The 12,925-nt window shown below is 42.0% G+C and overlaps 1 protein-coding gene across 1 annotated transcript in view; it reads right to left on the bottom strand.

Annotated features, from left to right (window-relative positions):
- Positions 1 to 6,146, bottom strand: part of RAD51AP2 (RAD51 associated protein 2) — an 11,979-nt gene extending 5,833 nt beyond the window's left edge. The window contains exon 1 of the mRNA XM_012727361.1: positions 6,074 to 6,146. Within this exon, the coding sequence (XP_012582815.1) occupies positions 6,074 to 6,146 (73 nt within the window). The remainder of the gene's footprint in view (positions 1 to 6,073) is intronic.
- Positions 6,147 to 12,925: the final 6,779 nt, after the last annotated feature.

The raw sequence follows: 12,925 nt of genomic DNA, 5'->3' as shown, positions 1-12,925 counted from the left end.
CCCCACCCCACACACACTATTGCGGACTAGGAATGAACACCATGAACTTGAACCACTTTAAACTGAAATCATAGTAAAAATTTTAAGGTAGTGAGACATGTCCATAAATCTATTGAGAGGCACTTTGGTATAGCAGGTAAGACCATGAACTTGAAGCTCCTGGCCCAGAAGTTCTCTTGGCATCTTAGTCCCTCTTCACTAGGCAGTGAGTTCATTTGGCGATACCTCATTGGGCTGTCCATTGAGGAATGCTATCCTTTTCTGCTCACATGTCTTATTTTCACTTAATAGAAAAAGAAAATATGAATTCCCAGAACTGAACTGTCTGAATTTGAACCTTGGTTCCACTACCTATTATGTGTGACTTTGACTTAAATCAATTTCGTCAACTTTAATATGAGGATGAAAGCAACAGTCTGTCTCATGACGTGGTTATAGGATTCTGTGAGTCAATATATAAGAAACATGGAGGAGAGTGTCTTCTACCCAGCCAGCTTTCTGTATCACAGATGTTAGTGGTAACCCATTTAATTCTGAAATCAACCTAGAATAAGACTCCATAGCTTATCCTTAAAGGAAACCATAGCAAGGGCTTTGCTTTCTCTTCTATACTTTTCATTGACTTGTCAAATTGCTCCTTTTTTCCCCTTTGTTTTATGGAGAGCCTTGCATGAGAAAATCTTTTACTATACTGATTTATCCCTCTAGATTTAATATAAAGGAAAAGATTAAAATACACATCACTGGATATTTCCAAATATATTAAATATTTTCACTGATGTGAAATATTTATTCTGTACAAATATATTATTATGCTTGCTAACGTGTCTAATATCTGCTCATTAATCTTCATTTAAGAATAATTAACTTAGCAATTTTGTGACGATACACACACACACGCACACACACATCCTGATATTTTTCTGTTTAACTGTCATATGTCTATGGCTTTACTAACAATAGTCAAATAAAACCCTCACTACTAAGAACTCAAAGGCATTTTCTCCAAAACCAGTTTTAATCCATGTAAGTCAATAAAAACCTAATGTCTATTTTATATTCAATACCATGCCAGGGGTTACACAAAGAAATAATGGCACAACAAGGCATTTATGATAAAATATATATATTTCTAATAGCAATACAAAAGTTAAAAAAACTTACATATATTTTAAAATAGATTATATAAATAATATATGTCATAGTTTATAAAAATGACTCTAAGGGTTCAAGCCTATTGGGAAAATAGAGATATTATTCATAGAAGAAGGGAGTGAAGAGATTTTTTTTTCTTGAAAATTTCTCATAATGATAAAGATGAGAGATTGCTATTTGGGTATATTGCATTGAGGAATACACTAGAATTGGTATAGGCCTGAAGGCATCCTAGAGAATATCTGTGATTTGAATATAAGAAGAACATACGCCAGATAAGAACAAGAGCATGAACAAAGGCATAGACAATGCTAAATATGTTTGAGCAATCAAAAGTAAATAAGAGATCTCCCTGATGGTACAAGGGGTCGACAGTGCAGCACTATAAAGCTATACCAAGCCACTGCCACAGGAGTTCCATCCTGGGCAGGGAGCTGAGCCACATGGCAAGGCAGACCTCTCCTGACCCACCCGCTGCTCCCCTCAGCAGTGTATTGCAGTCAATTCTGCTCCCCACTCTGTCTCTGGTGAATCCTCTCACCACCACCACCCCTCACCTCTGACCTGTACCCCAGTTCTTGTATGCATAAATGAATACATATTTAAAAAAAAAATAACCAGTAGATGAGAGGAAATGTTTTCATAATGAGAAAAAGAAGACAGACAAGAGACTGTGAGATCACGGTATTCAGAACCTTGAATGTCAGACTCAAAATAAATGTGGACTCTGAGCTATAGAAAAGCTTATATTTGTAGATGCTTCAGGAGAAAGATGTACTTAAAATAGAATTTTAGCAAACTTCATCTAGGAGCCCCATTTAGTATGAGTTGGAAACAAGTACTGGAGAGTGCCATCTGTGGCAGAAATCAGTTAAGAGGCCGCTGGAATAGTGCACGTGGAACTCTGAAGTCCTGTACCTGGGCATCAGTCATAGAAAGGGGGAGGAAAAAACCAATGGGAATGGTATTGCTAAGAAATTATTCTTAGGATTTGATCACGCTGTGTTGCCGTGGGGATAAAGAATCAGCAATGATTTCAAGATTTCAAGTCTAGAGAACTAGGACCATGGAGATGGTATTAATAGAAGAAGGAAGTGGAGAGTGGTGTGCTTGTTTCAGAGTTTGTCATGTGGACAAAGGTGAGAAGTGTGGATTTAGGTATACTACATTGAGGAAGTTACTTTTAGGCTTCTATTGCCTAATGGCAATAAAACACAGAAATGGACGTCAACAGTAAGGGTGAAAAAGGCAGAAGATAGAATGTCAGGGTATGTATTAAAATGAATAGACTGGTCTGTGAAGAGCAGAAATACAAGAATTTCACATGACTGATTTTTTTGTTGTTGCGGTTATTACTGTTATAACTATACATATTAATGAGCAAAATTATATCATTTATAAACTCTGTGCTACTTTGATAAACAATCTCACAATCCCTGTACATTTGCATGGATACAGAAACCACTTTCCACTTCCAACGGAAATTACACATCCTCTCTTTATTAGCATGGTTGGCTCAATGTTGAAAAATATGTGATCTCTGTTTAATAATGTCCACTTTAATGTGGTCAGCTTTTGAATGTGTTGCAAACTGGCAGAATTTTTACTGGGGTATGTCATCATCAACAGCTTTTAAGTGGTAAGTTTTTGAGGTTATTTTACTCATTGTTTAATGTGATGTTTTAATTTTCTGATTTTGGAATGAATTTCACCAAAAAATTGTATGAATAACAAGGAATCTTTAAATCAACCATGTGAGGATTTCAGTATTACTTGCAGAGAGACACTCTCAAGATATGAAAATCCATGATATTTCGCTTAGGAAGAAAAGGGAAACAATTTAAACTTTTACAAAGGCAATAGAAAGTTACTATCAAGTCCAGGAAAGCTATCAAATAAATAGAGGGGGGAAATTGGCCTTGATAGTAGCAAGAAAAGATAGAAAAAAGAAGACAAGGACAAGTACATATGGAAGATTATAAATATATTTCTTGGCTTGCAAATGACTATACAGGTCACCAAAGAATGGTTCATTCCAAGTTGTAAAAAACTTGTGGCCTAATCAAATAAATCTAAAAACTGTCTTCTTTCAAGTCTGAATTCATTTTTTTACCCCACAAATTCAATCATACAACATTCATGGAAGTTAAGTCAAACACAAGTCTCTTCCTGTGTAAGTACTTCCACAAAGGCAGCCGGTGGACTAAGAGAAAATATTGGGGCATCGTACATTCAACAAAGGGTTCACTTCAAAAATATATAAAGAATTCATACACATCAACAACAAAAAAATATCAAACAACCCAATCAAAAAATGGGCAAAAGATCTAAGTAGACACTTCTGTGAAGAAGACCTCCAGATGGAACATAAACACAAGGAGGAAATCCAACGTCACTTATTATAAAGGAAATGTACATCCAAACCTCCCACACAGAAACAGCCACTTCTGTGAGAAAGTTCTATATTGGAAAGACTAGGAGCTAGTGTCAGGAAGGGTGAGGAGGAAGAGGAAGGCTGACTTGGCTGCTGTGGGGATAAATTGTTATGGCTTATATGGGAAATGGCATGGAGATTCCTTTAAAAACTAAAATTGGAAAGACCAAACAATCTGTCAATACCACTTCTAAGTATTTATGCAAAAAAAATGTGAAAAACTAAACAAAAAGATGTATTCATTTCTATGCCCATAGCAGCATCTTCACAAAAACTAAGTCATAGAGTCAACCTACATGCCCACCCACAGACAACTGGATAAAGAACTTATGAGGAATACATACTCAAAGGAATATGACTCAGTTATTTAAAAAGATGAAGAAGTGTCTTTTGGGAAAATATGAATGGGTCGTGAGGTAATTGTGCTAAGTAAAATAAGTCAGAAGTGAAAGACAATTGCACAATGATTTCATTCATTTGAAGTATAAGAAAACAAATGGGCAAAACACAATGAAAATAATGCTTTGGCATTGTAAAAACTGTGGTAATTACCAGAGGAAGGGGTAAAGAAGGGGGAGGTCTATAGCAGATAGGTGATAAAGTATTGACTTTGATGGAAGGTGAGTAAAGCATGTCCATAGAGAGGCGAATTTGTAATCCCAAAATGAAATGGTTTTATAAGTAAATAGAAATCAATAAAATTTGACATAAAATTAACTAATACTATCATAACATATTCCACCCTACCTGGTACTAACCTATATTGAATTACTTTTAAAAAATACTCTAACATCTGCTAGCTGATGTCAGTATATTTTTCTTTTAAATCAGTATAAGGGGCCTCGTCGATGGTGCAAGGAGTTAGGCCTCAGCACTAGGAAGCTATCAGTAGCCACTATAGCTCGAGTTCAATCCCTGGCCAGGGAGCTGACCCACTTGGCTCCGAAGACCTTTCTTATCTCCCCCGCTGCTCCCCTCACAGGGTATTTCAGTCAATCCACCTGTTCTGCTCCCAACTCTGTGTCTGGTGAATCCTCTTACTCCCCACTCCAACCACCCTGCCCCCAAAAGCAACACTGGCCTACACCCCAGCTCTTCATGCATAAAAGAAAAAAAATGAAATAAAATCAGTATAAGGACAACTGTTTTCCACTGTTTTCAGATCTATAAATGAACAATTATGTATCACACTGACTGTAACAATTATAAAACAGAATCATTATTAAGTTATAAAAATAATCTTCCCAATTATCAAAATTCCCAGCTGAATTTTAATTCTCCTCAGTAGTAAAATCATAGAAAAATAACCCACTGAGAATGAACACAAAGCTGAAAGGAAATTAATCAACCAATTAATAATTGCTAAACTCTATTTTGAATCAGGAACTTGCATTCTACGTGACACAAAGTAGAAATTTAAGATAGCTTTTGCACTGAGTAACTTTACTATATCAGTGATATAACATCCAAAAGCAACACTGTATGTCACAGTGATATTCATCATAAGTCCACCAGAAATTGGATAGAAGGAAAGAGCACAGAGATAGACAGTAAGGGAAGTCTTCGTTGGTATTTGAAAATCCTGAGTGATGAAGGAAGTGTTAACAGACACCCAAATTCAGCAATACAAATCTACTCATCTTTTGTGAAATTCTTCCTTTGGAGCTATGAATTTGGGTGAGGCCCTAGAAGTACCAGAGTTTACAACTGAGAGGCCACTTTGATCTAGAGATAGTCTGTGTGAGGAGATTTTTTAATGAGAGGATTTTGCCTTTCTCAGACAGTTCTAGAATTCTATCCTTCTCTAACTTCTGGTCTAGGATGCTGCCAGAAATCACTGCCACAACCTGTGACTCAACCCAGACCCCAGTTTACCCACAAAACAAAAACATCCCTATAACCACCAGACAGTGCCGTTGTCCTCTTTTTGAAGCAAAAAAAAAAAAAAAAAAAAATTGTTATAAATCTGACAAACCATTCCTCAGCATCTTTCCACTCATTTATACCATTTGATAATAATGCAGTCCAGACTGCAGATGGCCCTTCCCAAAGGAGCCACCAGAAATGTTCAAAGAAGGAAAGAAAACATCTTACCTGACAGCATGACCTTGGGGCCTGAAATGCCTGTGTTCCTGGATAAGGTTTTCTTAATTCATTTCAACGTGACCCGGGAGTTATTTCAGCAGCTGCTCCAGAGATCCAGCTGCTCAGATGGACAATGGAACTTTCTGAAGCTGCAAATAACGTAGGGTTACTGTATTCTTCCTCTAGATGAAAGTGGCAAAGCATTGGCCCTTCTAGGATAACAAATGTACATATAAAGAGTGTTGTTAATTATCCATTCTCTTCCATTAATAAATGTATTAGCACCTCAGCAGAACGATCTTTAAATCTATTTAGCGGTATACACTAAGGCTTACTTTTAAAAATGAAGGTTAAATTCATAAAGACCAAAGAGTAAATTTTAGCTCTTTCAAAACCTACCATTCGTTGGATTCAAATTGCTTCCATAATGATCTCGAGGTTCAATTATATACTTGATCTTTAAATCATACATGGATGTATGGAACTTTCACTATTTCAAGGTAGCAGGATTTTTTTAAGATTTATTTATTTATGCACACAGAACTGGGGTACAGGCCAGAGGTGCAGGGGTGGTGAATGGATTCACCAGAGACAGAGTGGGGAGCAGAGCAGGCAGATCAAGGAAGTCCACTGCTGAGGGGAGCAGCAGGCGGGTCAGGAGAGGTCTGCCGTGCCCTGTGGTCACCTCCAGGGCTGGCTGGGATCGAACTCATGGGGAAGTGGCTTTAGCTTCTTAGTGCTGTGCTTTAACCCGCTGCACTATAAGAAAGGGCCTGGTAGCAGGATTTTAATAGCTCTTATTTATTCTTTGTGTTAGATCTACTGGTGAATAATCCTGAAGGTTATAATAATTGTAATGTGCCACTTTGCTAAAGCACAAATAGGCATTGTGCAATTATAAGCTGGTGTTTATAACTGATAACTAAATTAGTAAGCCCAGTCAACTGATCACCCAACACCCCCAGCTCAACTGGTTGTTCTTATTTATCATCCCATTTACTACTCTCGACGTAGGCCATATGATGGTCATTTACAGCAAGGCACCTTGCTGATTCAGGAGTGATATTCAAACATTAAAGCATATTTCTAGGAATATCAAAGGTCTACAAAACATAGGCAAGTCATAAAAATAACCTGTTTTCTGGTCTTATTTTTCATTCAGTTCACAATCCATTTGAACACTTAGCCTGCACGACTTGAACCCAGAAAGGTCTGAAGTCAATAAGTTTGCAAAATAGAATGTGTGCTATGAACCTAAAGTTGTTCTGAAAAGTAAAGTCTATTAAAATATATCTATCGGCAAAGAACTGTATGTCTCCTTTCAAAGTGTTGTTTAATATTACAAAGTTATCAATGTTCAATGTTTTATTAGAACATCAATAAACTCGCCTGGAAAACCCTTAGCAGAATTTGTGTGACTTCTAGTCATGTTTCTGGGATCTGTCTCTAAGCTGATTTTCATGAAAAATGAGATGAAAAGTCCCTAAGGAAATTATTTAAATCAGCTCCAACCATGAATTTAATTCAGTCTCTAGCTGGAAGAAACTGGCTCAATATTCTCTTGGATGGGGATTAACACCTGAACTTACTGTCCAGAATTTTGTGGACACCCCATATTCTGAAATTTGAACTACAGAGTTTGAATTCAGGTAAGGTTTTAATCTGTCTCAGTTTATAACTGAAGAAATCAGACAGTGAAGGGAACTTGAGTGTCGAAGAACACCTCAGAATTGGTTCTTCGTTCTTCATATAGTCCAGTGATGTTCTCAGAAACAAGTTGATTTATAGCAAACTCTGCTGTCTCCTGTCAGAGCAGCCTTTAAGGTAAGCTGCTGAGGTGAGCCATGTGTAAATGTAATTGACTTCTGTATCAGTTTCCTAGGGTTGCTGTAAGAAAATATCACAGAATGGAAGTTCATAAACAACAAAGATTTATTTGCTGGGAAGTTCATAAACAACAAAGATTTATTTGCTAGAAGTTTGAAATCAAGGTGTCAATGGGGTTGGTTCCTTCCTTCTGGGGGCACTAGAGTCTGCTCCTGCCTCCCTTACAGCTTTAGTGGTTGCTGCCATCCCATGGCCTGTGTGTAACTCCAGTCTCTGCCTCTGGTCTTCTCTCCTTACTCCAATCTCAGCCTCTGGTCTTTTCTCCCTGGGGGCTCCTCTCTGACTCTGAGTCTCTCCTATTCTGGTAAGGACAGTTGTTTCCCTATGACCTCATCCTAGCTCAAAGAAACTCTTTCCAAATAAGATCTTAGTCTGAGGTTCTGAGTGGACTTGAATTTGAGAGAATCTGTTGAACCCAATATGTCTTACCTAAATGATGATGAGTGGCATACTTAGCCTCAAAGAAGGGCTGAGAGAAGATGCCAGTATATATGTAAACAGGGAGAGGATCTGGAAGAAATATAGACTGGACTGCTGGAAATGTTTGGAAGAAAAAGTAATCTCTCCATGTAGGAACAAATCACAAAACAACTTTGTATCAGGGTGGTCCCTAGGAAAAAGGGAAGTTCCAGGTTCCCTGCCCCACCCAGCAGGAGGGTGGAGCTGAGCAGGAAAAAAGGGAGAGAAGAGAAGGGAGAAGAGAATGAAGCAGGATGGAGAACAAGATGGAGACCTGAGGAAGCCACATGGAGCAGCAAGCATGTGATGAAGAAACCAGGCTTGTTTCCTGACCCTGGACTGGTGAAGGCAGATGTGGGTGAGATACCTGCAGGGAGGTGACCATGGCAGTGTTTATATTGATTTTGATTTTGCTCTTTTGCTCCCAGATTTGTCTGGTCATTTCTCACCCTTTTCCATGGGTTCCGGCCAGAAGGTGCTTTAGTCTTGTGGCAGCTTTCAGGCCTTGCTTTGGGCCAGTCCCTTTTGGGTTGACTTTTGCCCACGAGGGGATGAGTCACTTCAGGTGTTTGATTTAGAAGTTCTATTCTTTGTGTTCCGTATTGTATATTCACTGTATTAAAGTCCCTTTTCATTAAAGTTTTATGTTTTGTCTTGTTGCGGTGGATGGCAGAACCCACTTACAGCAGGCAGGATTTGGGGGCTTCAGGAGTGCCCCTCTCTCCCCCTGTCATATAACAGATTTTGTCCTATAACAGGTTTTGTTCTCTAACAGAATTTGGGTGTCCTATAACAACTTGGCATCTATACATTAAAAAAGATAAGCCAGGAAAGAGAGCATTGTTCTAGGAACTCATGGGAAAACAGCAGATTTCTAAAAGTGTACCACCAGGGAGGGTCCCCACCCCTTATCTTTTATCACCCTTGATCTGGAAATGTCCTGGGGCCCTTCTTGCCCCTAGACCTGGGGTGTCTGACTAGCTCCCTTTTGAACTTGTTACCCTATCTCCGGATCTTCCCTTGTACTTGTTATGGCCCCTATCTCTGCAGCTTCCTTAACTCTCCCCAAGTCCCGACCTGCACTGCCTCTGAAGCTTCCTGATTATCCAAAATTGCCCTATGACACCAGATCCTAAGTGCTGTTTGAGAACACTAACAAAAACAGCTGTATGTTCTAGGAGTTTATGAGGAAAGTAACACGTGGACAATAAATACTTCAAATTATCTTTCCAAACTTAAATGATTCCTGAAGTTCTTTTACTTCTCTTTCCCCTTCTCTCTAGACCCTTCTCTGTCAACCATACTTATTCTCAAGGCCTCAACCACTAGCTGTCCATGAATGCCTCCCAAGTCTGTATTTCTAGTGCACCAAAGTTCTAGATTTCTCCATCTAATAAGGGAAACTGGTGAAACCTCTAAGAACTATCCTTCAAACTGAAATGAGATCCAGTCGTGGAGGACAAAGATAATCAGGTGCAAAGTGGAAGAAATAATAAACAAGTTCATTAAAACCAGGACTTCTGTACAGAGGCATGGAGCACTCCCTTTAATTGTATGGAAATCAATCCAGGATATTATATTTCCCACTTATTTTTAAAAAAATATCTAGGGCTGGGCCCTCCCTGGTGGCACAGCTGGTTAGAGCACTGCACTAAGAAGCTAAGGCCACTTCTGCATGAGTTCTATCCTGCCTGCCCTGGCGGGGACCACATGGCGTGGCAGACCTCTCCTGACCCGCCCGCTGCTCCCCTCAGCAGTGTGCTTCGTAGATCTGCCTGTTCTGCTCCCCACTCTGTCTCTGGTGAAGCCTCTGGCCGCCCCTGAACCTCTAGCCTGTACCCCAGCTCTGTATGCACAAATAAATAATCTTTTTTTTTTTTTTACAAATAAATAATCTTTAAAAAAAAAATCTAGGGCTACAAAGCATATATGATGAAATGCTTTATGGTTCAAAAAAAACCTGCTGTATAGTTTTATTCTAGACAATAGCTTGCTACTTGGCTCTAAGGAAGGTATTTTATTTTGTTGGACGGGCTATATTCTTTTTTAAATACTATACAAAAACAGGACAAACATAAATATCTTACATAACATATCTCCTCTGCAAGGATCAATACCCTTAATTTAAAAAATACATTTTTCCCACACAAGAACATCACTGCTATTCTTTATAAATTTTCACAATATAAATTCATGTTTCCAATTCCTGCTCTTTTCATTTTCTAATGTTGACTTGCAAACATTTCATTTTTCTTCCAATTTCCAAAATGCCCTCAGGCCACAAATTCTACCCTCCCTGGCAGGTATGTTTTTGCCACGCACCACAACCAATAAACAAAATTACCATGTGCCACTTTTTAGACCCTGGCATTTACTGACGTTCTGCTACTGGCATCTGGCATGTTTATTGTCACCCTCAGGCTTCAGCTTGTCTATGCCACAATTAAACTTTCAGTGGACATGTGTGCACCTAAAAATTGTTCTTGCTTTGTTTTTTTGAATCTGGGAAGGAGATGGAAGCTTGTTTCAGAAAGAGACCAGCCTGCAGGGTTGGGGGCGTGGCTTTAAACAATGGAGCGCCGCACCGGGGCTCCTAGCTCAACAGGGTGCAACATTCCAGTCCCTTCACCCCAAGTGCTTGCTAGAGGAGGGAAGCTCATGTCTGGTCTTCCATCACCAGTGACTTCTGCAAATGACTGTAGGAAAAAGACAGAGGGGTCCTCATTTTGGTTAGCGCCCTTAGCGCGTTCCTCTTTCAAAATTCATTCCACCATCCTAAACTGGGAACGCTTTCTGTAACTTAAAGGGTAACAATCCTTGGGCGTCTTTGAGAATCGGTTTCCCTGCTGTGACTAGGTGTAGCTTATAAACCTCGGCTAAAAGACATCTCAAAAAAAAAAAAATTAACAACAGATTAGTTAGGAATGAAAAAGTTGCATAAGAGCTGGAGATTAAAAACCATAACGTCGCCGTCAGGACGCCAAACAACGTTTCAATACAAATAGAACTTAAAGGACAACAACAACCTGCCTGTCCAATTAGACAAACCGCCGGGCAAAAGCGCATACATCTCAAGCCAGTCTACAGGACCTGGTTTAAACTATCAGTGTTTAACTACCAGTGCTTTTCCCAAAAGCGAGTTGCAAGTAAGTTATCTAGAGCTCAATATTGCCACAAAAGAAACCTCCAGGGCGTAATACCCAGATATGCCTCTTGGAAGAGAAGAAATGGCATCTTGACCCGTAGGTCTGAAGCAGATTGCAGTGTGGACTGTTCTGGGGGAGAAACCGGAGAGTCCAGGAAAAAAAAAAAAAAAGGCTTAGAAGGGAAAAATCAAGATTAAAATGGGCAGTTACTTCGGAAGCTTTGCAGATTGTCTCCACCAGCCAAAGCCGCTTATCTGCAACTTAATCCTGCCCCCGACTCCATCCGGAGAAGCAAATGGGCCGACCGAGCCCGGCTGCGCAGTGCTCACAGCGGCCGGGGGAGCGCAGGGCCGGTCCCGCCAGCCTCGGAACGTGCTCGGCTGCCGCAGCGCGCCCTGCTCCGCTCGCTCCGCGTTCCGGGTTTCCGCGGTCACCAGCACCCCGCCGAGGAGCCCCGCGGGGAGGAGACCTGGGCTGGCCGGCCCGGCTGGCCGAGGGAGTCCCGGGAACTTTCTCCACCCCAAGCGCAACCCCCCAACCCCGGAGGAGTCGGCCCAGCGGAGCGCGTTCCTGGGTGCCGGGTCGGCCAGGTGGCTTGGAGCTTGAGGCCGCGCCTTTGGCATCGCCACCCGAGGCCTTCACTCAGCATCAGCCATCCAGTGCCAGATGCTCAGTGGACGCCGCGCTTCGGGCGGAGTTTCTCCAGGTCTTCCCTGAAGTCCGCTCTAGTTCTTCCGAGCGGGCTCCCCTGCTGGGAGCCTGGAGCTGCAACTCCTGGCCGCGGAAGTTTGCCAAAATTTGCCAGGCTACTGCCCTGTGCCACGGAAGATGCTCTGGTGCCCCCAGAACCAAACGGCCGGCGCTGCCGGAAGAAGGTGTGCGAAGGCGCTTTGCAAATCTAAAGCCCTCGGTTAAAGGGCACGCGGTCCCCTCAAAACTTGGCGCCCCACAAATTCCCTTACCTTACACATCAAACTTCAACCGACTGTAAACTTCAGAAGGGGTTTTGTTCACCGCATTTACCGCCAAAGCACAGAACGGGGCGTGCTGGCCCGCAGGTGGGTAGGGGGTCCGAAGTGATTGCAGGAAATACAACATACACACCTGGGAAACTGATCGGGCTGGGAACATCTGAGGATTCTCCCCGCTTTCCTAGTAAAGGAGCGACCGAATATTTACTGGGCACGACTCCTTGCCAAGTCTTCTAGGCTTTGGCAAGGCAGTGGGGAGCGGGGAGGGCCGGCCGAGGCAGGCATCCCTCAGGGACGCCAAGGGGGCTTTGCAAGGCAGCTTGGTCCACAGCCTGGAATCCAGGCTGGTTCGTGCCCTCCCCTTCCTGCACCAGCCCCCCGCCCCCCAAAGCAAGTCAATAAACATGTTGAAGGGCCCAGCGAAGACGCCTAGTAAATAAACGTCCGCCGAAGGTCAGCGTGATTTGCCCGAGGTCAGGGCAAGAAGCCTCCGACCCCACTCCCTTCCGTCAGAAATTTCTCCGACGCCCTTCTGGACCAACGTGGTTCTGGGCGCAGGGGTACGCCCGGCTCCCCACGCTCCCCTCGGGTGAAATGGCCCGCTCCAAGTGTCCACCCAAGGTTCCCTCGCCGAGAGCCCGCGAGACGCTTTGGGTCGGGAGCGCTGCGTGGCGAGCGAGAGATTTCTGCAGTTTTCTCCTTCACCTTTCGGCCAGACAAAGGGTGGGCCGGGGCGCCTCCTCGGGGTGAGAGCGGCGGGAGGGAAAAGTGGGTTCCACGCGCCCACC

Source organism: Condylura cristata, unplaced genomic scaffold, assembly GCF_000260355.1.
Source record: "Condylura cristata isolate star-nosed mole 26May11 unplaced genomic scaffold, ConCri1.0 scaffold00020, whole genome shotgun sequence".
Lineage (NCBI taxonomy): Eukaryota > Metazoa > Chordata > Mammalia > Eulipotyphla > Talpidae > Condylura > Condylura cristata.
Note: the sequence above shows the minus strand (reverse complement) of the source record. Positions and strands in the feature narration are given on the sequence as shown.